Here is a 27979-nt window from a genome sequence, read left to right as displayed (position 1 = left end):
CAGAGGGTAGAGGGTGTGACCTCGGACCATCCTTCTCTCTGCAGAATCTAGGTGGCCGGCAACTGCATTCTGAGAACTCTGTGGCTGGACAAGGCCCTCCCATGCCCCACCAGCCCCTGCCCCGCTGGGGAAACACCCTCCCCAACAACCTTTCTAGACAGGTGCTTCAGGACAGAGGACAGCCGTGGCTCCCCCTGGGGCCTCCTCAGTAGCTGGTGAGTCTGAGTTGGGGAAGGATAGCTTGGAACATCAGGTCCAGAGACCGTCACACACACCTGGCACCCTTCTCAGGACATGTGGATGGAACAAATGGGAGGTGATCAAAGCTGGAAAGGACCTCAGTCATCATCTATTGCAAAGATGGCAAAAAGATGTCACCTTGCATGCCAGCTCCAATCCATTGGTCGTGGCTGCTAGGGGGCTGCATTGGAAAGGATATTAAGGTCATATCCAAACTCAGCAGAAAAGAGCACTGTGATTGATTAGTGATGTCTGCCACGGGTGAGGGAGGGAGGAGGAACAGTATCTCCTTTGTCCTTACTGATCAAGTCCAACTACCTAGCTGTGCAGATAAGGAAAAAAAAACAGAGAGGGCTAGTGACATGGCCAAGGTCAAGGCTTGGTGCTCTGTTCCTTACCCCACATCCACTAACTCTTCTCCACAGGAAATATCAGAGATTTCCTGATAGGAAATCTGGCTGCTTTCCAGAGTTCCACCACATGGGGGCCTGGGCGCTGGTTCCTGTCCTCCGGACTCCAGCTTAGCCCTGTCCCCCTGACAGGTCCAGGCCTCCCACAAAGAAGCCTGGAGGTCAGACAAGTAAATGTGGAGTCCACTACCTTGTAGGGACACACCTGCTGGTTCCCTCCCAAGAGTCCCCAAGAATCCAATGGCTCAGTGCTTGGTGACCCTCTAAGGAAGTGTGCTAGGAGGACCCTGCTGCCTCCCGCTGCCCTGGTTTCTCCTCCTGGAGTCTAATTTCCTTGGCCCTCTGAGCCTTTGAGTCTGGGCCCTGGTCCAATGCTGCTGTTGTCTGAGGAATGGTTTGGCGAGAACAGATGTTAGAACTTGTTTGTTGATTCTTGTCTGGCTAATAAATCATCGCCAACCACCTCCCCCCACAGGGATCCAAATCCTCCAGGCTCCTTCTGTCTCCGTCTCTGAATCTCTTTCTCTCATGTTGTGGAAGGCAAGTGGTTGAACTGCCACTGCAGGGGTTGAGAGACACCTCGGCAAGGGTCACAGATCTGTGGGCTGGGGACCGGGAGACACCAAGGCAACGGACACAGACGTCTCTCTGCAAAGTATTCCTTCCTGGGCTGAGCTGGGCTGGGCTGGGCAGGGAGCCGGGTGGTCACATCACCTGGGAGGTGCCAGGAAAGAGGTGCAGGGAGGGGAATGGCTGAGGGTTAGCCGCTGCCCCTCCGTCCCCAATACCACTGCCAAGCGCAGGAGTGGGGAGGAAGGGGGCACTGTTAGCCTGCGTGTGTGAGCCCCTTAGGAGGCTGGGGAGCCCCCTGCAGTGGCTCCAAGACTCTCTTCGGTGTCTTCCCAGCCTCCTGGGCTTAGCCCTTTGCCTCAGTCAGGACTCCATTCCCTTCCATCCCTCCTGTGAGGCTTCCTCCCCTCTCTGCCCAGACCCACTTCGGGGCCAGCCTCCTGCCCCCGTGCAAAGCTCCACACTCGGGGCTTCAACTGCCTGGAAGAATCTGCCCTGGGTCTCATTTTTGTCTCAGACTGGGGCTCTCTGAGGCAGGGCTGCGTCTGCTCCTGGATCACCCACAGGGCTCAGGCCTGGGTGCTCCTATGGTCCCATCTGTGTGGCCTGTTCTTACACTCTTATTGCTACGAGAATTTAGTCCAGGCAATCAGTGCCCGTCAGTGTCCCTCTTCCTGCCAAGGCACAGAAATTCCCCAGACCCTTCCCTGAAGCCGGGTTCCCTAGGCCTGGGCACTGCCACCACCACACCACCCCCAGCCTGGCGCAAGCGCCAGCTCCAGTGACTAGCTTCCCCTCCTTTCCACTCCAGTGCTTATCAGCTTAAGGAGAAATATGGTTGCTGAGTCAACAGAGTTGGGGTTCCACTTCCTTCTGTCTGTGGGTCTAAACTGCCTCCTGAGCAAGGGGAAAGAAGGGGAGGGAGACAGAGGGGAGGGGAAGGGAGTAGATGGCTTTGCCGGAATCAGGCAGGAGGCTGAAAGTGCAAGAAAGGTCTCAGGTTAGACTCAGGGAGTCACCTCGTAGCTGATTCCTTGTGGCAGGGGGAGGAGGCAGAAAAAGGAGAGGCTCGGAGAGTCAGAAAACAGAGAGGATTTCCTTAGCCTTTGGAATATAACAGGAGGGGCAGGTACGGGAGCGGGTGGAGCAGGACCCAGTGCCCCTTCCCCTCCCTCAGTTCCACACCGCCAGGGGTGGAGTCGCCAAAGGGGTGGTGGGAGAATCCAGATGATGGCGTCATCAAGAGCCCTGGGTTCCTGCCGTGACGCTGTGCTACCTAGCTGGACAACCTTTGGCAAGGAACTTTCTTCTGCACCACTGTTCCCCACATTGCTTTGAAATGGAGATAACGCCTCTTTATTTGCACACTGGGCTGATGTACAGATCAGCTGACACCATGAAAATGAAGGGCTTGGCAGAGCAGGACTACTGGGCCTAGAAGGGACTTGAGACCCTTCGTGACTGACTTTTTGGTTCAACCAAATAGGAAACTGAGGTCCACAGATGGGAGGTGACAGGAAGCTGGAGGCAGTCAGGCCCAGAACTTGTCATCCCAAACCAGTGCTTCCCTTATACCATGGTGCCCCTCCCAGGCAAAAAGATAAAGTCCCCACCTGCCCGGGGGGCTCCAGCTGCAGGCACAGCCCTGAAACCTAGGTGGTGGGGCCTCCCCTGCCCTCAACACAGCCATTGGCACCCCTGCACCATCCTGCTGACCTCACTCCCAAGCTGAGTCCTGGGGCTGTGGTGAGACCTCAGGATGAAGTTGAGTAACTTGTACAGGAAAAGGAGCTGGGGCAATTGTGCTGAGCAGGTTGCTTGTCCCCAGCCAGAGACCACTGGTGTCAGGAGGGGGAGGGCATTTCCCAGCTGACTCAGTCTTCCGGGTCATTCCAGCCCTCCTCTGGCCTCCTCCAGGCAGGGCTTTCTCTGGTTCAGCCCACTCTTGGATCTGAGAGAGGAGCCTCCAGGCCCCAGGCCCAGATCCCCTTCAGAGCCTGCGGAAGGCCTTGCTGTGAGTGAAGAGTCCAGCTTTTCCCTCCAGTTCCAGCTCTTCAGCACCGCGGCTGACCCTGATGGCTCTCTCTATTTCTTTCCTGCTCCTGTCTCCGCTAAGCTGCCCCTTGCAGCCTATGTGCTCCCTCAGCTAATGCAGTAGACAGTGTCAGTGAGGCGCCCTGTAACTCTGGCTCAGGGGCAGGCGGGTTGAGAAGTTATTAACCTTATAACCTCAGCTGTCCTGATTCCACAGCACATCACTCCCCATGAGCCCACTCAGGGAGGACTGGGGGCCCATCATCACTGAGGCCCCACCCTCAGCCACCTCTATTAGCCTTAGAACATCTGTCCTGGCCTGAAACAAAGCTGAGGGAAAGGGGGTAGAAAAGGTTAGAAGGCAGCACAGAGCGTTCCAGCATCCTTGCCACTTCCCCAGGCCCCCAGAACTTCAACCATGCCGTCAACAGAGTATGGCTTCTTGGACAGCAAGTTCAGCACCCAACTGGGGTGAAGACCTGGCTGGGCCCCTCCCCAGGGGCCAGTCTTTGGGGTAGGAGCTGAAACAACTCCTTATGACAGCTTTGCCACCTCTGCAGTTTCTAAGTCTGATCCTTAGAGATCTCAGCTTCCCTGGCTTTGCTGTCCTGGTCAATGCAACACTGCACATTCAGGCTTTGCCCTGGCCCCTCCGACATCTTCCAAGGCTATTTGCATTCATTTCTGACCAAGGCTTTCGCCCCTTCCTCCCTCTGCCCCTTGGCTGTTGCTGCCATGCCAATTTTAGCCTACTATCACTCCTTATTCTTCCTTCTCTCTCCCTCATCCCTGTCTGTCTGCTCCTTCCTGCTTATCAGAATTTGAGGCTACTACCTCCAGGAAGCCCTCCTAAATGAAGTCTGTCCCTTTTCTAACTCGTTGGTATTTCTCTTTGTGACCAAGAAATTCCAACCACCAAATAAAATGTCATCTTTGGTAGGACTAAAAATTGGCTTAAGATTACTTGCAGAGAACCAAAGGAGGTGGAAAGCAGAGGAACTTGATAGTCATCTGGCCTCTGTCCATTCCTAGAAGACACTGGACTCTCCCTACCCACCATGTCCTGTCTCCCAGCCCAGAGCATGTCCCACTACATCGTGATGCAGCCTCTAAAATGAGACAGTTGCAGAACCGTTGAATCCCAGGAGTACAGCAGCTCAGGAGGGCCGGGCTGCATCTATGGCACACCAGATACAGGCAACAACATTTGACTCCAAGGGATCTCAGACGTTTTCGCCCAGCTGAGCTACCTCACCACCTAAGACACCCCAGAGGGGCGATCTCGGCCCTGGCCCCCATGCCTCTGTGGACGGTGGGAGTGGTGGGACGGGCTCATGCTCCTTGCTGAAGGCTGGCTGGATGCTTGGACAACTACAGCCCAAGTGTCCCTGAGGGACACAGGAGCCCTGTCTGGCTCCAACCCGAAGTAGGTCAGATTTCAGATAAGCGGGTGGTTTTCCTGTAAGTGATGAAACCCTCCTCTGTCCTTAATGAGAAACAGACTCCTCAACTTACCCCAGCAAAAGACCAGAAGCACAGTGCGATTCCTCACTTCCACCTCTTCCTCCTCATTCCAGGCACACATTTCTTCTAACTGCCCCTCTGGCCTTCCCCTTCCTCTCTGTCACCAACTGTCAAACACTAATTCCTCCCAGCGTTTCCCTGTTCAGACCTGCAACTGCAGTCACGCATCTCCATCCAGTCAACACTCTGCCTGGCACCCAAGGCCCTTCTTCTGGCAGGAGTTTCTTCAACGCTCCCTTCCTGCAGGAAGCCACTGCACTTAAGCCCTACTGGAGTGCCAGTGCCCTCAGCAATGTGTTTCAGTAGGCTCCACATGGTTTTGTGACCAATACGGGTTATCTTCCACCCCTACTTGAACCCTGCCCCGACAGGGAGGAATCGTGCCATCTATCGCTTCTGGGCATCACAGTGCCCTACAGCTAACTGATGTCCACAGACCCTGCCACCTCCCTTCCCCAACCACCCAGGCAACCTCGCCCTCCCTCCCTAGCAAAAAGCTGGGGGTCCAGAAGTCCCAAGGAGATCTGTCTAGCCCTCAAGCTCTATGCAAATCTTCCAAACCAGTCCAGGCCAATGACTACCAGTGTAAACTTGAATCATCTTTAGGGTCAGGCAGTTCACCACTTCACTTCCTGCTGGACTGAATTTTACGTCTAACAACCCCTTCATATCACAGAAAGAACCTTCTTGACTTCCACTAGTCTTCAAAGATACCTGAGATCAGCAATACTTCTCATATTTGGGATTAGAGGCCCCTGCCCCATACAAAATTATACATACAATTCCTCAGGTTTTCAACAGCCATGAACCCGGTTTAGATGGTGGGTACAGAGAAAAAAGCAAAGCAATCATGGAGACAGCTCGCGATGGTGTGGAGGGTGCTTTACACAACGTAAAACCTGAGATCCGGGACAGGATAACAAATGAGAAGGGTCCAGAATGCAAAAAGGAGTCTGCACTAAAAAGTAGGACAGGGGTCAGGGCAGGCAGTCTCTGTCCGACTGAATGTTTTATTTCAACAGACATCCCTGGTTTGGAGAGAAAAAAAAAAAAAAAGGTGGAGGGAGGGGTACATTTCATCACACCCAACAGGGAGCAAAACTCCCATCCAAGAACTCAGAGCCCCTTCTGAGGCATCACTCGAGTCTTTGCTAGCTCCAAGACAGAAAGGAGCTGAAGTTTCTAACTTTGTTAAGAAAAATCTATCAAATATGTTCATTCTCGCAGAGCGAGGGCTGGGTCCTCAGGAAAGAGATCCCGGGCTTGGAGCAGCTGGAGTCCCAGAGGTGAGGCTGGGGGCCAGGCCAGCTGGGCTACAGGAGATCCTGGGAGCAATCAGGTCCGGAGCCCTAGAATCCGTATTTGGCTTGGGTCTGCCGGCGGCTGAGCTTGTTCTCTGACCAGGTGTTCTTCAGTTCCAGCTCCCGCTCCTTAGCCTGTGGCAAGGAAGCAGGGGCAGAGGAGAGTCAAACCGGGGTTCTGAGAGACATTTCTCTCTTGCCTCTGGGAGCATCCCAATTGAAAATCTTTCTCCCTTCATCATGTTATGGAGAAAGAGCAAATTCCTTGAAAGACTTAATTTTCTCTTATTCAAGTAGAAGGGGAAGACTCGGAAAAAACAAAGAAATATCATCTCTTTGGGGAGCTAGAAGGGTTTAAGCAGAATAAAGACTCAAGAATCCTGGTCCTTCATCTGCTAGACTTAAAACTGAAACGCTCAAGTGGAAAATGGACAATGAGAAGTAGAATTTGGCATCTGAAAGGAAGACAAAATCAGCTGCCTTGGATAGCTGACCAGCCAAGTGGGAGAGGACAGCCTCAAAGACTTGGACAGGTCCCAACAGGACACCAACCAACCAACAATAACTTAGTCTGGAGATGCATTTTTGCTGTTGTGCTGAATATAGTGTATGTGGTACCCTAGAAATTCACAGCACTTTAAAGTACAAACTGGGGCTGTGAAAAACTGACTGGAAGGTACTAGAGTTATGACTTCCCCCTCCTGCCCTCAACAACTCCTGGCCCTATACTGCACTCTGGGAATGCACAAGCACCACTCTAGAAAGTGGGCTCCTCAACCCCACCCCACCCAAGTGACCTGACACCTCCTCATTTCCCCTGGAATAAGGGGGTGGGGGGCTAAGAGTTTAGGTTTCAAAAAAGACCCTACCCTCAACTTCTTTCCCTACAAATAACACAACAGGGTAAAGGTAGAGAGGAATTCCTGAGAAGGAAGGTGAAAATATGACAAGAACAATGAAAGCACAATTTGCCATTGAAATCACCAACCAGCATGTACACTCCCTAGGGAAAAGGCCAGGAAAGAGGCTTATTTCTGTATGTATCTTTGACAGCATTTAGTACAGTAGGTTTCAAAAAGAGGTTTAATGATTAAATGAATATTTGAAAGCTGCCAGGTCCTATCAAATAAATATCAAGACATATTCTAATTCCAGAAGACATTTTGGATTGTCTGTAATTTTGAATTATTTGTGTTGATGTTTCCTGCCACAGAAATGGAGAATACAAAACCAAACTCCTCATTAAATAGAGGTTTTGCTACAAGCTGGTTACCAATGTTTTCTTCCTTTTTTTTTTTTTTTTGTGAGGAAGATCAGCCCTGAGCTAACATCCATGCTAATCCTCCTCTTTTTTGTGCTGAGGAAGACCAGCTCTGAGCTAACTTCTATTGCCAATCCTCCTCCTTTCTTTTTCCCCCAAAGCCCCAGTAGATAGTTGTATGTCATAGTTGCACATTCTTCTAGTTGCTGTATGTGGGACGCGGCCTCAGCATGGCCGGAGAAGCGGTGCGTCAGTGCGTGGCCGGGATCCGAACCCAGGCCGCCAGTAGTGGAGCCCGCGCACTTAACAGCTAAGCCATAGGGCTGGCCCCACCACTGTTTTCTTTAAATAATTTTTTAAATTACTAGATAAACTTGCTATTTAAAAGAACCCTATGATAAACCATTTCACTCCCCTCTTACGTTTATGTTTGGATATCTCAATTTTCACTTACAGAGTTTATTGTAAGCACCTGTACTTGTGTCTTGAAGTGAGGTGGCCGAGTAGGATGATTCTGAAGGATACATCCCCCCCCAGTGGCCACATGGAGAACTGAGGAGGACCCTGCTGGAGGCTGGTGCCTGGCACCAGGGCTTCAGATCTCAGCCTTCAAATCCCCAGGTTTACAGGGATTCAGCCCTCTCACCTGGTGAATCAGATATGTAATCTGATGTTTCCGCCGCTGCTGGCCTGTTGGCTGCTCACCTTTCTTCTGCAAGGGAAGAAAACAGGAAGAAAAGCAGAAGTTTCTCACGTGCCCAGATAAACACAAGATTGGGGACTGAGAAACCAACAACGCAGCCCAAATCATGGGGGAGAAAAGTCAGCTTGGAGCTGGAGCTGTTTTTAAGTCTATATACTTACAAAACAGTTATTTTTATTAAAGCCATGATGCAAAAAAACCAAGCTCAGAATCCTTGCCTGAAATAGCCTGCTAATAACCCCATTAGACTGGAAATATTTTGAGGTCAGGACTGTGTCTTCTATTTCTTTGGTAACCCCACCCCACCCTCAGCACCAAGCACGGGGCGCTGCCCACAGTGGACATCAGATACCAGCCTTACTGCCTGCAGTCAGTCTAAAACAGCTTAAGCGCCAGGGCACAGGCAACCTTTCTTCCTTCCTTCCTCCCTTTCTCCCTCCCTCCTGACCCTCTCACAACCTTGCTGCCCATCTCTCCCTTAAGCCCTTTTCATCTCTGTCCCCTTCTCCCCAGTCAAGCCAGATGTCTAGCCTGTCTCCTACTTACTGCCTACCAAGCTCTCTCCCATCAATCATCTTTGGCTGAAACCTCGACTCTCATTCTATTAAGTGCCAACAGCTTCCCGGGATTAGAATTTTCACAATCACTCCACTTCTCTCCAATCTTCCAGCCTTCCACTCGTAGCTGCATTGAACTCCTAACCAAACTTTGATGCAAATGATTTACTGTCAAAGTCTATATTGGTCTGCGCTTTCATTCTGCGGTTTTTCTGTCCTCTGCCAGTGTTGTCTCAGACTGGAAGCTTCCTAATCAGCCCCACCCAACTCCCAAAACTCCTCTCTGGAGTCTCCTCAGCACTTATGTAATCAATTTGCACTGTAATCATTTACACTCAAGTGTCCTTAAATCTCTTTTCCCCAACTACACTGTGAACTCCTCAAGGACAGGAACCGTATCTTTTTCTTCTCTTTTAAAAATCTAGCTCAATACAATGAGATAGTGGAAAGAAAATTTGGACCTGGGAAGAGCAAATTTGAATTCCTTGCTGCTATTTAATGTCATTTAACATGACAATTAAAGATGACAAACAAGCCATCCAGCTCCACCCCTGGCCCACAGTGAGCACTAACAACAGTAGCTATTACTATGTGATGATGCTTCTCCACCCGCAGCTAGTAGAGCATGCTCTCCTAAGTGGCTTTTCCAGTAAACAGTGATGGATCTATGCTGATCTAACCAGAATCCTTTGCTCTGTCCTGTATGACCGCCAGCATTCAGTTAAAACAAACGACTGGGGCTCAGATGGCCATCTGCGGCCACAGAACAAAGCAAAGAAAATGGGGGGAGGAGAAGGGAATAAAATGCCCGACCTTAGCCTTGCTGGTGCTAGGCTCGAATCCAGGGCTTCCCCACATTTTCCCTGCTGTGGCAGCCTCATAAATGCCCACATTTGCTGTACTCAGCTACTAGGTGAAGAGATGTTCATCATACTGACTAAGGAAAACTACACAGAGAAGGTAGCAGTGTGGTGTGGAAATGTGAGGAATAAAGCATTTGAAAAGGCCACAGCTGGCTGCAATAAATAATGGAAAGAATGGAGAGAGGAGGGGCTGCACACTCAGAACCTAGCACCCCAGGACTCCTGAGGCTCTGCTGTGCCCATGCCTCAAAGATGTGCTGAGCCAGGTCCCAGCTTCTCAGGATGGAGAGAGGAACATGACTGTAGCGAGAGGGCAGAGCAGCTGTGGATTCTGTCCAGCCAGGGAAGGAGCCACAACATGTCAGAGATCTTCCCAGCTGCAGGATGGGAAACTGGTCAATCTCAGCAACCAGACTCCACCATCCAGATGGAGAGCAAAATGCTGCAAAGTTCTGGAAGGCAGGAGCTGTATCTGTAAGGCTCAGTGCATCCTCCAGCACTATGGGCAACAGGTGTTGTGACAGTAACAATGGGGCATGGTATCAGGATGGGGAGTAGGACCAGACTCTGCTTTGGAGCCTCTCAAGTTGGCCACCCAACAGAACTTTCCCACTTACTTTGCTGAATGACTTCATGGTTTTCTCTTCTGTCAGGGACTTGGTCATCCACTGCTGGGCCCCACTGAGCTGGTCATCACCTTTGATCTCCACAAAGTTGATCTCCTCCCTCCCTCGGTTCCTCTTGCCCTGCAGCCGCTTAAACTAGAAAAGGAAAAAAAAAATGCAGGAGTGGGGGGTCTGGGTCAAGGGGATCAGGAGATGTCGCCAAGGATCAGACTTTATGGCATGGTTTTGGGACTCCCCAGTTCCACTGCACCCTCAATTCCCCTCTGTGCACTATGTCCTTTCACCCTGCCACCTTCCAAGCCCCCTTGATGCTAGATGAAAGGCTGCTTCTCAGAAGTTCTCCTGGCCTCAGGGAGAGGGAGGCCAAGAGGTATTCCCAAACCTGAGTGAGTGCAGAGAATCACTGGTATGAATTTGTTCTCAAATTAGGTACAAATTATATCTGCCTAAAAGGACTGCATACAAGTTTCAAATTAAGAATTCAGGGTAAAAAAAAATCTGGGATTTCTCCTCTAAAAATAAATTCTTTTTACATGTCTGTTCCTTCTCATTCGTCTGGTATCACCAAATCAGCAGACCCCACACCAGAGTGGACGTCAGAGAGGGAGAAGGTGGAGCTGGGGAGAAGAAGCCTCACAAAGAAAGGCCTGGTCAATTTCCCAGGAGACCACTGCTCTTTCCTCCTCCTCCTCAAAAAAAAAAAAGCACGTCACACCACAAGTCACCAGGAGATGTGCCTGGGAGGGAGTATGGGTGAAGGGGAATCAAATTAAAGAACACGCAGATTGGGCCGGCCCCGTGGCTTAGCGGTTAAGTGTGCGTGCTCCACTACCAGCGGCCTGGGTTTGGATCCCGGGCGCGCACCGACGCACCGCTTCTCCGGCCCTGCTGAGGCCATGTCCCACATACAGCAACTAGAAGGATGTGCAACTACGACATACAACTATCTACTAGGACTTTGGGGAAAAAAAGAGGAGGAGGATTAGCAATAGATGTTAGCTCAGAGCCGGTCTTCCTCAGCAAAAAGAGGAGGATTAGTATGGATGTTAGCTCAGGGCTGATCTTCCTCACAAAAAAATAAATAAATATTATTAAAAAAAAAAAAAAGAACACGCAGAAACTTCAGTGAGACCCAGGGCCTGGTCCACTAGTGAGGCCTCCTGGGGTCACTCTTCCCACAAGAAACTGACTTTTGCCACTGGGTGAGCTCTCTGCTGCCTGCCAGGCTTGGGACAAAAAGGGCCTGACCATCGAACTTGTGAAGAAGGATCTACACAGGGGAGTGAAGACAGTGTTAACCAGGCAGAAGTATGCAAAGGGAGGGACACCTTTCTGTGAAAGGTGAGGAGAGAATTATTTTCTATAAGAACCTGCATGCAAAGACATGGCACTCCCTATTTCCCCAACCCCCTCCTAATAGGTGTGCCCTCCCTACAGATGGAACAATACTTTATATCCTGAATACGGCCTCACGGCCACAGGACATGGGGTTTGATCTCCCCTTGTGCTGAGGTCGGGGAGAGGCTCAGCAGCAGGGGCTACAGTTATGTGAAACACAGGGTTATCAACTGTGACTGCTGTTCCCTCTCAAAAATCCATTCTCCCCTCTTCTTCAGTGTGAATGAACCCAACATTTTGGCTAGGCATATTACCACCCAACTAAAAGACTCCAGTTCCTAGGCTCCCTTGCAACTAGATATGGCCATGTGACCACATTCTAGTCAATGAGACAGAAATGGAAGCGTTCTTAGGAACTTTCGGGAAGTCTCCTAAAAGGGGAGGTGACTTTCTTTTTCCACTCTACTGCCTGGAACACAGTAATGATGGCTGTAGCCTTAGCTGCTATCACTGACCATAAGAACAAAGGCCACAACCTAGGGATGGCCAACTAGCTATCAGAAGGGGACTGGATCCCTGACAACTATGTGGAGCTGCCACACCAGCCCTGGTCTGCTTACCTCCAGCCTTCTTCTGCAAAGAAAAAAATTAACTTCCCTTATGTAAGCCACTATCAGTTGAAGTTTCTCAGTTATATGTTGCCAAGCCTAATGCTAACTGAATATAGTTTAACAAAAACAGAGAAAGAACTTCCTTTAGCTTCAGATTTGAAACCTGGTGTCTGTTGGTCAAAGATGGTCACTTGTGCTTTGTTAACTTACTGCTTCGTCATCGATGAAGGAGGCATCTGGGGCAATTTCCTGGGGGGGGACCAGGGCCGGGTCCTGTGCGGGATAGTAGCCACCACTGTAATAATCCTGCAGCCAAGGAGGGAAACAAACACACCAACTGAGGGCACAGTGCAGAGGGGACAAGGTCTGCCCGGGAACAGAGAAAACCCTCATCAACAAGGCAGTGGTGAGGCCAACACTACAGACCCCTCCAATGGACCAGTTAAAGGCACAGATCCTAATGACCCATCCCATAACTCAAGAACAATCCCTGCAGCTTTTCTGATCTGCACCATCCAGAGAGATGGGTATTTTTTAGCCAAGAGTGACAAGAAATAAAGACATTCTCTCCTGCTTCCATTTACACCCTGCTCCCTCACTGCTTCCCAGGAGTGACTCTCACCACTTACTTCTACTGTGCCCTCAGCCTGCTCCTCCTGCTCATAAGACCCCATAAGCTCTGATGTGAGCAGAGGTGAGAAGGTGGGAGGGTATGCCATTCCTGCTCCTCATCCTATTTAGGGCCCCTGGACACAGGCAGATTGCCTGTAATGGGTGTGGATGTTGCAGATATCTGATATAAAATAAACCACCATAAGGGTGGTATGGAATTTACAAAGCTGGGAACAAAACAGGTTTGTGTTACCCGATTTTTAGTTCAGAAATCTGATGATTCCCCTTAGAGGTGAGCTGTCCAGACGCTGCTGTGGACCCTAGAGGAAGAGGGGTGAAGGCCAGGGCAAGGCCCCTGCTGAAGCCAAGCCAGGCAGCCAGAGGCCGAGAAACTACTTCCTCCCCGCCTACACTTTCCCTAATTCTTCCACCTTTGCCCAAAACTCCAAGAAATGCTCCTCTAAGAATATTCATTTTATAATGAGCTAAATGGAAAAGAAGGTTTAACACTGACATAAATAAAAATAATATATAAAAATCCAGAGTGATTAGACCACAAATTTTCCATAAAAATATTCACAAGATACATTTAAATTGCAGGGTTCCCTAGTGTATTTAAAGCACTTTAATTTGCACAGACTGCCTCGACGGTGTTTATAACTGCATACAGAATTACAATTTGTTATTCATTTGCTGGATATAAACCAGTGGTTTCTTAGATTTAAACAGCATCTTTTTTTGCTAAAAAGGTTAAAACACTCATCTTCCACCTTCCTTCTAACAGCATTGAGGAGATATATTGTCCCTGATTAGCCTACAGGATAAAAGGTTTAACCGGCAAATATTTAGGAAACACAATTGTCTTCAAAGTCTTTGATGAGAACAGGGTTCCCTCAAAGCCCACCCACCATGAGGCCCCACCCAGGCCCAGACTGCAGATAAGACAAACACCAGCCATTCACGGAATCACAGACGTTGAAGGGGACTCGAGTCTTCCAACAATCCCCCCGGCAGGAAAACTTTCTACAGCTGCCCAGCCACCTCTGCCGGAATGCCTGAACTCCTGGGAGCCCTCTCCATCTAGGGGAGCTCTGACTGCCGGGAAAGTCGTTCTTAAACCTCTTTACAACCTGGCATCATATACTCCCACTCTCTGAGGCCACAGACAAAACTAAATAGCTCTTTCAAGTAACATTTGAATAAAAAGTTATCACAGCATTTACTGAGCGTTTGCTGTGTCCCAGGCACCACGCTAAGTGAATGTAATTCTCCTAGTAACCCGACGAGGCTGCCATTATTAGTCCCATTTCACAGCTGAGGCATCTGAGACTCAGAGAGGCAGTTCAATAATTTGCCCAGACCCAGGCAGCTTGGGATTCAAACCCCAAACTGCCCTCAGACCTCACTCTCCATCACTGTCCGAACTACAGGCCCTGGGCGCCTCCTCTCTGGGGACTTGCCTCAGTCGGCTCCACTTCTCAGGACTCAATCGAGACCTCTCATCATTCTCCATACCCCCTTCTGCATGCAACTCACCCAGTTCCCCCCTTTCCACCTCAGTCCCACCTCTCCCCTCCTCCCTGTGTTCTCAGTACGCTCCACCTCCAGAAACTCTTCTTGGACTCACTAGAGTCTATCTAGAAGTCTATGGCAGAGTTCACTCACCCTCATCACCCCCATTTGCAGAGGCCATCTTGGATCTCTAAGACTAGAGACCCAGTCCTCTCCCTGCTTCTCCCTATATCTCTCACCAGCTCCTACAGTAAGATTTTGTTTTCAGAACAAAAGTGTCAGTTGTGTGCTTCTACCTGTCAGACTTTAAGACTTAGGTAATTTTAGACCAATATGGTTCAGAATGAAGGTAGTATGTTTTGAGGCCTGATAGATATAGGAAAATTAAGATGCTAGAAGATTCACTGATCCAGCCAAAGTGATGCTGCAGAGGCCATATCACTGGCTCAAAACTCTCCCTGACTGCCATGCTCCAACCTTCCTTGGCCTGCCCTCCGTGCCTCCTACCCACCTGATAATAAGCACCAGCGGCATTGGCATCGCCATATGTGGAAAACTGATTGTAGCTGTAGTCGTCCCCAGGCTTAGGCATCCAAGGGGCTCCACTTGAGCCTGCTGCCATCTTGAATTCAAGGGGGGCATTGGCCGCATCGTCCTGGAAGGCCGGCTCTGGTTCCGTGCCTGGAGGCAGCTCTTCAGGGACAGTGGGGATAGGGTAAGGGTATGGCTCAACTCCAGGTGGCTCAGCCTTGTCAGGGAGGGAGAAAAAGTTCTCGGGGGCTACTTCTTCATCGCTGTCATCCTCCTCCTGTGTGATCTGCTTCGTCACCTGCAGGGCAGCACTCTTGGCAGCAGCCTTGATGGCAGAGGGCGATGGAGTGGTGGTTGTGGCACCCACAACAGGGGCAAGAGAGGAGGGCTTGGTCTTAGAAGCCTGTCTGGAGGGCTTAGTGTCAGAGGAGCCATCCGAGGGTTTCCGAGAGAAGGCATGGGGCAGGAGCAACCTGTTAGTCTCTTTCACAGTCAGGTTTTTAGGTTGGGGAAGCAAGGCAGACAAACCAGTCCCCTCACCAGATCCCTGGTGAGCCCGTGTTTGGGGAAGGAGGGAAGAAAGATGACAAGTGAGATGTTATATGTACTGTGGACATCAAGAACAAGAATTACAGATATGCGCTCTAGCCTAAAATCTTACCAGCCCTTGTTTCCGCCTTACCTCCACCCACTCAGGTCATCCAATCTGGGTTTGACTCCTCCTCCCTTCTGCTGTCTGCTTCTCCCAAGGTAGGATGTCATCCTACCTGTTTTCCTCAGCTCCATCCCAACCAGCTCCACTGCCCTCTGCCACAGAGCCTTCCCTAACTCAGTGCTTTTGGCAAATACGATGCTCCTAATCTCACATCATCCTTCTTCCCAAAAGCCCAGGGCTCTCTAACTGCTCATTCAACCTCTCTCCACATCCTGATGGTTCCTCTTAACATGGGAACTCGCTGCTTCCTTTGGATTGCTACTCAAAGTCAAGAACAAGGTTCTGTCTAAAAGAGACATTCATATATGTTGCCAAAAGTCCCCTCTCCTGCCCGAGGAAAGCCCTACAGTTGTGGTATAGTCAGCTTGTTTACGCCTGAATCAAGCATTTAACTTGTCAGTTTATAAGCTAATTGGCTCAGCGCATCCAGAGTTCCTATCACTCATTAGAATCACTCAGATTCTGCTTTCTGTATGCTACAGGGCCAGCCCAGCCGACTGCAGGGCTGAGGGAGATGCCAGTTTGAAAAAGGAGAATGGAATAAGGTCACTGTGTCACTGTCCTAGAGTACCAGTGTACTTCAGCCCTCTCAGCCAAGAAATGCCCAGAATGAGTATAACACTTGTGAGTCAAGCAGTCCAGGCAAACTGTTCATCTGGAAAAAGGGGTCCTCTCCCTGCTGTCTGTGTTCACAGATTTGAGTCATTCCAGCCTGGCCGACCCCAGAGGTTCGGGCTCATGGGAACCAGACTGAGGTGACGGGTGGAGCACATCCTCAGGCTACCTTTGAAGGGGTCGACTCCTCAGATGACATCTGGGATGATGGCTACATCCCTTTGCAGTGCTGGGTCCCCACTCTGACTTAACAGCTCAGAGTTTCTCTATCCACTCATCTCTTCCTACCATCTGGAAGACTGCTCTTTACTCCTGGGATGCCTTCTTTTTCTTTTTTTTGTGAGGAGGACCAGCCCTGAGCTAACATCCAATGCCAATCCTCCTCTTTTTTGCTGAGGAAGACTGGCCCTGGGCTAACATCCGTGCCCATCTTCCTCTACTTTATATGGGACGCCGCCACAGCATGGCTTAACAAGCGGTGCATCGGTGCACGCCCGGGACCCGAACCAGCGAACCCTGGGCTACCACAGCGGAGAGTGTGCACTTAACCACTTGCGCCACCGGTCCGGCCCCCTGGGGTGCCTGCTGAGCCAGTGTCCTCCCATCTCTTTAGTTGCCAGTCCACCTCCTCCAGGAAGCCATTCTGATAACAGGAGAATGACTGGCCTTGTTCAGTCTCAGTATGCCAGTCTCCTCCACGACTCCTCCTTCATCACCCACTATAAAGACGGACACAATGTCCCCTCACCAGTTGTCTAACTTCCACATGACTGTGTCCTTCTAAGACCTCCCAGCGGGGAAGAGGCACCTTAGTGGAGTCAGGGGAGGGGCAGCTTCAGCATCGGATACCTGAACCACGAGACAACCTTATCAAGGTAGGCACGCTTTTGCTTTTGCTGAGACAGAGAATCACCATGAGGCCAGAGAGTGTACAAATCACCGAGCACAGAGTGGAAGGGGAAGAAACTCCCGGAGGCCAGAACAAAGGCACTGGGACAGGGGGAGACACAGCAAAGAGCAGAGCTCATCTCCTGGCCCTGTCTGGTTGAGGACTTCTGGTCTTGGTTACGGAGCAGCAGCCAAATGCAGCAAGTGAGAGCGTGGACTCTCGAGTCAGACTGCCTGAGTCTGAATCGCAGCTCTGCCCCACTTGCTGTCTGACCTTGGGCAAGCTCCTCAAGCTCTCAGTTTCCTCATATGTAACAGAGGACTTACGCACTGTTAAGATGATTAAATCAGTTAAATGCTGGTAAAGCACTTACGACAGTGCCTGGTACACAGTAAGTGCTATTTAAGTGTTTATTTTCCAGGTTAAAAATGAGACAGGGAGGAGATGGATAAATTTAAAATACAGATGTTCCCTAACATCATTTTGACTAATCTGTTTATTCTACCCTTCCTAAATAATCCTTTTACCTGAAATGTAACAAATCGAATTGAGTTCCAATTCATCTCCCTCCCACCGCCTATCCTCTAGGAGAGGTAACACCACCACGCTGAAGCCCGGGAACAGTGAGGAGAGGGCAGAGAAGCACACACTCTGATGTTATCAAGGAAAACAAAACCACACCCAGTCCATCCTTAAATACCTGTGTTTGCTCTAAGCCTGATTTGGAAACTGCTGGGCATTGTAAATCCTGTCTTTCAGGAAACAATATATGAAGAGAAGAAATGGCTTCTATTATGTCACAAAGCTTACCTGAAGGACAGTTTTCTTCCTTGTGGGTTCATCTTCCTCAGAATCTGACTAAGAGAAAAAGAAATGGAATAAGGCCTCACTGTTTTAGGACAGCAGAGGAAGCACTCACATTAAATGAAGCACATATAAACGACTGGACGACAGCGGCCATCTTGTCTGTTCCCCACCTCTGGACGGGAGGCACACACACCATAGGCCCAGCTAAATAGCAGAGCTCCCTTCCTGCTCTCCAACAGCTTCAGAGAACGGGGTTATGTGCTGACTTCCCCTAGTCACTCATTCCTCTACCCCAGGACCTGTTGCACAGCCTTTTGGCATCAATTTCCTCCCATTTGGTCTTTGGTAGAAAGAAAAAACTATACCCATTCTTCCTATAAATCTGTCCACTAGAAGATGAATGGGATTTGGCCCACAATCTCACCCAATCTCAGCTTCACTTCTAAAACCACTTATATAGACTACATAACCACAGGGCTGGGGAACTCCACTGGGATTAAGTGGTGTGTTAACTACTCTTCTATGAGGCATTAAAGGTCAAAGCCATTGGAGAAATCCATTCCCTCTACAAGTATGATCTATTGTCTGCCAGACAGAGTTGTTCGTGTCCAGGAAGAAGGCAAGCAAATGATGACTGAGAATTTGGGGCAAGATGAGAGGTCATCTGTGTTATCCCTCTTATTCATCAGGACTGTTGCTAATACAAGCTCTCACACTGAAAAACAGCTAAACTTTTAGCTCAATACCAGTTGCTCAGCATCTCCAACTATCAGAAAGATGCAAGGCATATGAATAGCAAGCTTTAACATTTCATTAAAAAAAAAATTAATCCCCAAACCAGGAACCTTAAAACCTTTCCATTTCTTCTCAGGACCTTGGTTTGGGTGTCTGTAAATAAAAGTGATTAAGCAGGAATCTAAGACCCTGTTCATCTCCAAGATTCTACAGGGACTCAAATCCTCTGCCTATCTTTCTCAACTGACTCTCATATCCCCCAAGTTCCTTTTCGGATTAATCTGCTACAAGGACTTTTGATCATCATTACTAAGAACCTACTCTATGCAAGACACTGTGCTGGGTACTGTACACAGAGCTTCCCCACTGCTGTCCCACGGCAGGGTTACAGGTATGAGGATACTGATCCGCTCAGCCCACGGGGCAGCAGGCAGAGCTTGGAGCAGCTAGAGTCCTGGCCACTGGTCTCCAGAGCCACAACCTGGACCCTACGGTGCTTCAAAGATTTCCTGTCTGTGCCACAACATGAAAAAAGTCTCTGATCTCCAGGAACTTATAGTCCAGTAAGAAGAATGACAAGTACGCAAACAACTGTTAACAAAGGCAGTAAAAGATAAGGGCATCAAGTGTGGTTCAAATTCCCCTCAAAGAACCAGCTGTTCCTACATTTGTGCTTTCTTTCACGTAAGTCCCTCGCTTTATCACTCCCTCTCCCTGTACCTGTATCACTGCCACCTCTCACTCGCCTTTCAATCTGCACTCTGTACCTCCTGACTCAAAACTCCTGAGAAGTCTTCCCGATGAATCTCATCTTGCTCTTTTTCACTCTGTGTCCCTGTATCACTCATTTGTTTGGGGTGGCATCAGACAAACACTGATTCATTCGCGCTTGCTCTGTAAACGTTACATTTTCCACGTGTGCATTCTTGCTAACTTTACTCCGACAGCTAAGGCCCTATCTTACAGTTCAATATTGCCTCACAGCAGTCAGTACACAATGATTTTAATTACTAACTGCTGCCAAATGTATGAGAAAACCTATAAGGGAAATCTGTCTTGGGACAGTCATGCGTCACTTAACAATGTGGATACGTTCTGAGAAATGTGTTGTTAGGTGATTTTGTCATTCTGCGAACATCATAGAGTGTACTTACACAAACCTAGATGGTACAGCCTACTACACACCTAGGCTTTAGAGTACACATCCTATGGGACTACCGTCGTACATGCAGTCTGTCGTTGACTGAAACATCGTTATGAAGCGCATGACTGCACTCAAATGTGGGGGATAAGAGAAAGGGCAGTAAAGGAAAGGACAACCATCTGCTGAGTGCCTACTATGTGTCAAACAATTTACTCACAATTTTTCATTTAATTCTTACAATACCATTTCAAGGTAGGCATTATTATCTCAATTTTCTGGGTAAGGAGAGTAAGACTCAGAGAAGTTAAACGATGGCCAGTACATGGCAGAACCAAGACCTGAGGGCTCCCATGCTTTTGCAGTGACACCATGCTGAGCTGTCCATGTTTGTCCAGGCCCGAGATCCACACTGACCAGATCCCACTAGACCCACGCGATACAGCTGAGAGACCACATGGCTCAAAATCAGAAATACAGGTTTGAGTCTCAGCTTTACCACTTACTGCTTGGGGGATCCCCAATGAGCCATTTAACCCCCCGAGGCTCAGCTGGAAATACTACTTATCCACGTCACAAGGATGTGCTAAAGACTGCATCAGCTACTATCCGTGAAAATGTACATAAACTAAATTCTAAACAGAGCTCCAGGATTATTATTCTCTCTGGCCTGCCAAGATGTCAAACTCAACCAAAGAAAAAGCCTTAAAAGCCACAAATACCTAAGCATTTTCAACCTTGTCTCTCTGTTCCAAACTCCACTGCCTCAGGGGCTCCTGACCACCTCCCTCTTCTTTCGACCAGGAAGACTCATCTCCTTTCCAGCAGACCACAAAGAACCACCTTGCTACGGGGTATACAGGTTTTTATGAAGTCCCCAGGCACGTTTAAACTTTAACATCTTAGGCAATAGGTCCAACGGAAACAATCTGAAAATAAACAAATTTTATCCAAGTTTAAGACGATTACATTTATAAAATGGTACAAGCATGTTCTGATTCTTCAGATCCTGTGACAAACAAAAAGTGGCTCCTGTGAAAGTGTAGGCAAACTGTCCTACGGCTAATAGAATTGAAGGCCAGATCAGCTGTGGGAAGCAAATTCAATTTCTCTAAATGTCACAGATTGTTCCTACTATACTGACAACCTAAGTTTAAAGTTTAAAAGCACAAAAAAACAACTGTACAAAGACTTTCAGAACACCTTCTCATTCCTGGATTTAGAGGACTGCTCTGGTTCCTCACAATCATCCTTCTCTCTTTGAAAATCTTATACTAATCTACTGAACCCCATTATAAATCATTTCATGATGGGCACTAAATATGACAGACTCCCTGAAACAGAACACTAAAATAAGACCCTCAAAAATGTGCTGAGCCCCTCAACTCTTGGTAAGTCATAACTGTTCATCTTTGAGGGACGGGCAGAAACAAATCTTTACCTCTTAAAGCTGACACACGGGGCTCAGAGACATTCAGCAATCTACCCATGGCCAGAGACGGAGAGTCCAGAGGAATTGGGAGCTGGGGAAATAGAATGAGAACCTGCCTCTTGCCCTGGCACTAACTTTAGCAGACTATATCCTAGAAGAGGCTGGAAACATGGAACTCACTGGTTCACTATGAAAAGAGGTCTAGGCTGGCCCCGTGGCTCAGCAGTTAAGTGCGCGCACTCCGCTACTGGCGGCCCAGGTTCGGATCCCGGGCGCGCACCGACGCACCGCTTCTCCGGCCATGCTGAGGCCACGTCCCACATACGGCAACTAGAAGGATGTGCAGCTATGACATACAACTATCTACTGGGGCTTTGGGGAAAAAATAAATAAATAAATAAAATTATTAAAAAAAAAAAAAAAAGAGGTCTAGATGCCACTCAAAGCACTTCTGGGCATGTGGGGCCTGACTGAAAACTAACAGGAAACAGAAGGAAAGCTCAGCAAATTACCCAAATGCCTCATAAGAGAAAATACATTTTGGTTTAGAATACCAAAAAGCAGAGAGATGAGTAATCCAAATGCTAAAAGATGTGCCATATATCCTCCAGTCACCCGGGGGAGGGGGGGGGTTGGAGGAGATATGCTGTTTTGGAGCATTTAAAAGGAAAATCAACACAGCTTCTATCAAGAACTGGGCTAGAGGCAACAGGCTCAGCCTAAGCACACAGCATTTAATTTAGACACAGGAGAACTTCCTTGGTGGCCAGAGGTATAGGAGCATATTGGGTTTTTTTTTCCTTTATCATGGTAAAATATATACATATGTTTTATATATATGTTTATGTATACAGTTACCATCTTAACCATTTTTAAGTGTACAATTCAGTGGCATTAAGTGCATTCACAATGTTGTACAATCATCCCCACCATCTATTTCCAGAACTTTTTCATCATCCCAAACAGAAATCCTCTACCTGTTAAACAATAATTCCCTACTCCCCACCCCCAGCCCCTAGTAAACTCTCTTCTACTTTCTGTCGCTATGAATTTGCCTATTCTGGGTACCTCATATAAGTGGAATCATACAATATTTGTCCTTTTGTGTCTGGCTTATGCTACTTAACACAATGTCTTCAAATTCCATCCATGCTGTAGTATGTATCAGAATTTCATTACTTTTTTAAGGCTGAATAATATTCCATTGTATGTATACACCACATTTTGTTTATCCATTCATCAATGGATGGACACTTGGGTTGGTGCCACCTTTTGGCTACTGTGAGTAGTGCTGCTGTGAACACTGGTATATAAGTATCTGAGTCCCTGCTCTCAATTCTTCTCACCTAGGAGTGAAATTGCTAGATCATGTGGTAATTCTAATTAACTTTTTGAAGAACTGCCAAACTGTTTTCTGCAGGAGTACATTAAATGAAAGCTGTGGAGTCAACTCCGAGAGAGTACTACAGACCAGCGAACGGCGATCTGAGTGAGTCTGTGCCATTAGACCCAGAGAGGACAATGCTAGAAATACCAGAGCACTCAGGGCTGGGAGAGAACAGGCTGGGCCAGAACAGGCACTCCTAGGTCTAAAGGCACAAACTGGTTGCATCTCTTAAGAAGAAAGTATTATATTTCTTCTTGGCCTCACAAGAGCCTGAGCCTCAATGGCCACCACTGTCCTCTCTGCTCCAGCTGCCAAGAGTGACAAGACACACACACCCTGAGACTGCTGAGCAAGAACGGAAACAGACGTTTTCCATTAAGCCAGGCCCAGTGGGATCTGCTAATCTATCAGAGCCTCATTCCCCATGGCAGCCTCCCTCTTATCTTCCCAGGCTCTGGTTCTGACAGACTCCTCTCCAAAAAGCAATCACTAGTTGCCAGGGCCAAGAGCCAAGGAGGAAATAAGGACCCAAGAACAGAACCCCCAGGCTCCAAACTCTAATCACTACTACACTCCTCTCTGCTATTAGCCCAACTGGCTAGATTCATCGACCTTTTTTTTTTTTACTCTTTAGTCTCAGATATCTTCTGCTTACATCTGCCCTTCAGTTAGGACATCATTTTCTCTCCCATTTTTGCACTCCTCATTGTATCCCTTTCATATTTCTGGTTGCCCGTGGCTCTTCTATCTTTTCAGAAGGCACTACGATAGACAGAGCAAAACACACCTCGGTGCAAATACGACTTCTGCTACTTCCAAACTGTGTGCTTTTAGACAAATCACCTCTGTTCTCTCAACGCCTATTTCCTCATGTGTAAACAGGGATAATGCTCGGCTTACAGAGTCACCAAAGCGCCTAGCACGGTGGCAGACACAATGGCAGTGCACTGTGCCTTCCCTCTCCATCTAGGGCCAAAACTTAGCTAAACCCACCGCAGTCAACCCTTAATTACCTGGTTAACAAAAATGACCAAAATTAGTGAAATCTCAATCTCACAGCTTCAAATTTTCCACTATCTGGGTAAACAATCTGAAAGTATGAGTTATACTAATCCAGGTAACCCTAAAATTTCTATTTGCTTTAGAATGCACATTCTGTGACAGAAAACTCTTAACAGCAGACTTACTGTTCTCATTTTGGTTTTTTGCATCTTGATTTTAGAAGTCTGCATCTGCTAAGCCCATGAAATCGACAATCAACAAATGTTTGGAGGTGGCTTGGGTCCAAGCAAGAAGAGTAAGAAGGAAAACGGAGAGGACGGTTATCCATTTTATGGATCATTCCCAATCCCTCACATCAATCCAAAGCTGACTGACTTGGATTTTGCAGTGCACTTGGAGAGAGAATTTGGTACTACCCTGTCCCCTGACAACAGCCAATTGATGAGCTGACCCAAATCATACTCTCTCCTAGAAAACCAGAATTGGGACTAAGATTGTTAGTTCAATCTGGGCTGATCACTTAAAAGAAAGGAAATAAAAACCAAGAAGGTGTGGGTGGCCGTCTTTCACCTGCAACAAAGGTTAAGAAGCAGAGAAAGTGGTGTGCAGACAAAGAATGAATCAAATGTGCAGAGAAGCTGTGTGGGTCTCCGACAGATCTCCAGTTCCTGACTCCAGGCCCTTTCTGAGGTACCTCAGTATGTGTATGATGCATTACTGTTTAAGCTACCTTAAATTGGTTTCTGATACTTGCAACCAATCAAATCCAACTAATCCCCCATCTGCTTTGCCTCCTGCATTCCCTAAATAAATGGTACCACTACCCTCCCAGCTGCTTCAGCCAAAAGGCAGGGGGTCAGCCTTGAATCCTCGCCTTCATCCATGACATCCAATTGATCACCCAGTCTCATCACTTCTACCTCCTAAATAGACCTGGAGCCTCCAGTTCTCTCCATCCCCTGCTACTCCCTTATCCAGACCGCCTTCATCTTGCACATCGTGTGCTCCCTCCAGGCCTTTCACCACTCTGTGATCAGAGAATTCCTGCTCGGCCTCTAAGGGCTCTTCACTACCCAGAATTACATACAAAGGCCCTGGCATGGCATCCAAGGCCCGTTATCATCTGGTCTCAGCCTCTCTCTCTCTCTCTAGCCCCTCTCTCAACACTCACCCCACTCCCGCCCACCCATGTGCTCCAGCTACTGCGCCTTACTCACTTCAGGTTCCCCAAAAGCCTTTTCATTCTCTCCACCTCTATGCTTTTGTACATGCTGTTCCCTCTACCTGATGTGCTCCTCCCCACTCCACTTCCCTTTCTCTGGCTACCTCCTACTCATCTGTCTTATCTCTGTTCAGATAGCTCCTCCTTCTGGAAGCTCCCCCCAACCTCCGGGCTGGAGTAGTGCCCACTAGATGTGCTCCTACCGCACCAGCTCTATCATGGTTCTTCTCTGACTTGACTTAAAATCTATTTCCTCGTCAGTCTCCTCCAATAGACCAAAAGCTCCTTTTGGGCAGGGTCTGTCATCTTTACTACTGTATGCTTAGCTCCCGGCACAGAGAAGCAGCTCCATATTGAATGAATGAATAAATGAATGAATAAGAGTTCAGAGTTAATTATTCCTATTTCAGCACCAAACTCTAAAGGGAAATTATTTCATGAAACCTAATTCATTTTTTCAAACGTGTACTGAGAGCATACTATGTGCCAGACAGAGAGTTTAGAACCAGAGGGGCTGAGAACAGAAGGGGCACAGCCATTTTAAAGACAAGGTCACCCTCCTGATCATCTTGAACTCTCTTAGGCTACCTTTCCCCAAGAATATTGTGTTCAGAAAACAAAAATACCAACTTAAACACAATAAAAATGGGAACGTGAACCAGCTAAGGGCTAGGATTTGGCTTTATTTTAATTATCCATGTCACAGTTCACCTCAGGAATTTAGTGACTTATACTTACAAAGGCAGGATAGAGTTAGGAGTCCTCGAGAGTTTTCCGCCACTTCAGCCAGACTACATGGAAGATTCTACAGCCTCTACAAGCAACTTTTTCTAATGCTACCTTCACAGATCTAGAAATGAACCTTTCCACTGTCACTGTGGAGGGAGGCACGCTGGCCTCTCCTAATATCACAATTAGCCTGAGATAAAGTTTGGGGAGAAAATTGTGAAGAGGAGAGAAAAGAGAATGCCAAGGAAATGAATCTATTTTCCTCTGTTTTATGCATGGACTTTTCTTTGTTCCAGGTTAAATCAAGACCAAAGTAAGTTTCAGCAGAGCAAGAGAAGACCTTTTTGGATCCTAGACTTAGAAACGACAGAGTCAGGTGAGAGAGAAAGGGGAAATGATATGGCAGAAAGTTTGGAACAAGATGGTGAGGGAGATTCTGGAAATTCCTTCCATGAAGAATCCATATTCATTGGCGTTCACTCATTCAGAAAATATCTAGGTAGTACTCAGGATGTGCCAGGCATCGTTTTAATCACTAGGGATATAGCAGTGAATAAAATAAACCACAAGCCCTGCCTTCATGGGGCTTGTATGCTAGTGGAAGGAGAGACGCAAATAAAATAGTATGTTAGACAGTGGTAAGTACCATGGAGAAAAAGAAAACAAAGGAGTGTGGGGAAGAGTGAGTGACAGGAGGTTGCAATTTAAATAGGTAAGCTACAAAGTCCTCACCGAGAACATGTCTTTTAAGCCAAGACTGGAAAGAGGAGAGGGAGAAAACATCAGGATTTCTGCAGGAAGAAGCTGAGGGACCAGCAAGTGCAAAGAATGGAAATGGCCCCTAGGCAGAGTAGAAAGTCTGAAGAAAAGCAAGGGCAAGAATAAGCTTCTCTCAGAGGGTTACCAAAGGTGAGCCAGGGATTGACAATCAACTTTTCAGAAGAGAAAGGAAAGAACTCCAGATAACTCCAAAACACTACCTGCCCCTGGCTTAATGTCTCCTTCATCCTCAAAGCACTCACTCCAGAAAAGTCTTTCTATTTTTCTGCTCCAAGATACGGCAAACAACATAAACTTGGCTGCCTCTTCTAGAAATAGTACCCAACGTCCTAATTCACCTAGGCTTGACAACACCTAAATACTGAAACTGAGGCATAGGACTGGAGTTTAGACAGACTCAGCTCTTAATCTTCATTTGGCCCTTTACCAGGTAAGAGCTTACATGCTGGACACCTGTTTCTCATCTGTGAAAATTAGAATGTTGTCTTCCAGAATTCTGTAATAATTGAAGGAAAGCGCCAATGCCTGGTGAATGATCTGTACTCAACACTCAATTTCTTCCTTAACTCCCCTCAAAAATAGAATCCTATCCTTTGCATTCAGACCCTGATCCCTTTAAGTTCAGAGGCAAAGGAAAAGGTTAGTCCCGAATGTTCAGCAAGGGCTCAGGAATCCTGTCTCCCGGCACTTCTTCAGGCGCCAGATTTTACGTGTTCTCAATATAAGAGGGAAAAAACCCGGCCTGAAATGAAGATGCAATAAGGGTAAGCAGAACCTAGGGTCCCTAGGCCTGGGCGGAGGTCTGTCAGTGCCAGGTGATGGTATGTGGCCCTTGTGCAGGCGAGTCCAGCTTCAAGAAACCCGCAGGGATGAATACCTTAACTCCCCAAAGTTGACAAACTTCAGCTCAATTAATCACACTGCACCAGGAATCCAGAGGTCTAGAATCAATGGATGCACTTATAGGAGGGAGTCCCGATACCTCCACAAGTCCCTCCTACACTGGGCCCACGCCCAAAGCCGATGGACAGTTTGGGGGTGCCCTCCCCCGATACTCACATCCCCCTTATGCAGCTCCGGCGCCGCTATCTTCACGGGCTCTGTCCTCTTCTTTGGCTTGGGAAGCCCCAGGGGGGGCCCGGCACCGCCGATGGGCGGGGGCAGACTCAGGCCAGGGCCTCGGGGCGAGGGCACCCCCAATCCCAGCCCCTCCCCAACTCCCGCCGCTTCAGCCGGGCTCACGCCTGGAGGTGGGGGGAAGCCTCCCAGGCCGAAGGGCAAGGGGGGAGGAGGCTGGAGCCGGGGGTCTCCGGTGGGTGGGGGCAGCAAAAGCGGCGGAGGAAAGGCTGGGGCCAGCATCTGGGGGGGCGGAGGCAACAAGGCCGGACCCTTGGGAGCGGGGAGAGAAGCGAACAAGCCCCCTAAAGTGGGCCCAGATGTAGGGGCCACCGCCTCCTCCTCGTCCTCCGGCTCCGGCTCCGGCTCAGCCTCATCTGGCTCACTCTCATCGCTGCTGGCGTAAGCAACCAGCGACATGGCGCCTCCCGCCTTTGGGGCGCCCTTGCCGGCAGACGAGGCCTACTTGAGACCGAGGATGCCCGGAGGCCTAATGGGCCCCGCCACTCGGCGGGGCGGGGAACCGAAAAGCCCGCCTTCTCCGTACTCTAGGGCTAGCCCCGGCAGGAGCCCATAGCCACGGTTGATTTTCACCGAATAAGGCTTCCCTCTTCACTTAAGCTCCCAGTCCCGGGCAACTACACACAGCTAATGGCCGCCGAGTCACTCCGCCTCCTCCTCGCCTCACCAATATAGGAACTACAACTCCAAGCGAA

General features: G+C 48.6%; 2 protein-coding genes across 3 annotated transcripts in view; one reads left to right on the top strand and one right to left on the bottom strand.

Annotated features, from left to right (window-relative positions):
* The window catches only part of SH2D2A (SH2 domain containing 2A), an 18419-nt gene extending 8456 nt beyond the window's left edge, over positions 1-9963 (top strand). Inside the window, exons 8-9 of one of the 2 annotated variants that reach the window (XM_058539491.1) lie at positions 45-215; positions 7797-9963. In XM_058539491.1, coding sequence (XP_058395474.1) covers positions 45-212 — 168 coding nt within the window. In that variant the 3' untranslated portion in view covers positions 213-215; positions 7797-9963. Of the gene's footprint in view, positions 1-44; positions 1135-7796 lie in introns of those variants that run through there. The other variant, XM_058539490.1, reaches the window with a different exon arrangement.
* PRCC (proline rich mitotic checkpoint control factor) lies at positions 5745-27979 on the bottom strand. Its single transcript, XM_058539489.1, has 7 exons — positions 27207-27979; positions 17723-17770; positions 14674-15240; positions 12249-12344; positions 10081-10224; positions 7987-8052; positions 5745-6214 (listed from the first exon to the last, which is right to left on the bottom strand). The coding sequence occupies exons 1-7, from the start codon at positions 27681-27683 to the stop codon at positions 6128-6130; spliced, it is 1485 nt and encodes a 494-aa protein (XP_058395472.1). The 5' UTR covers positions 27684-27979; the 3' UTR covers positions 5745-6127.

Source organism: Diceros bicornis, chromosome 4 (genome assembly GCF_020826845.1).
Source record: "Diceros bicornis minor isolate mBicDic1 chromosome 4, mDicBic1.mat.cur, whole genome shotgun sequence".
NCBI lineage: Eukaryota > Metazoa > Chordata > Mammalia > Perissodactyla > Rhinocerotidae > Diceros > Diceros bicornis.
This window is presented reverse-complemented; position numbering and strand designations above follow the sequence as displayed.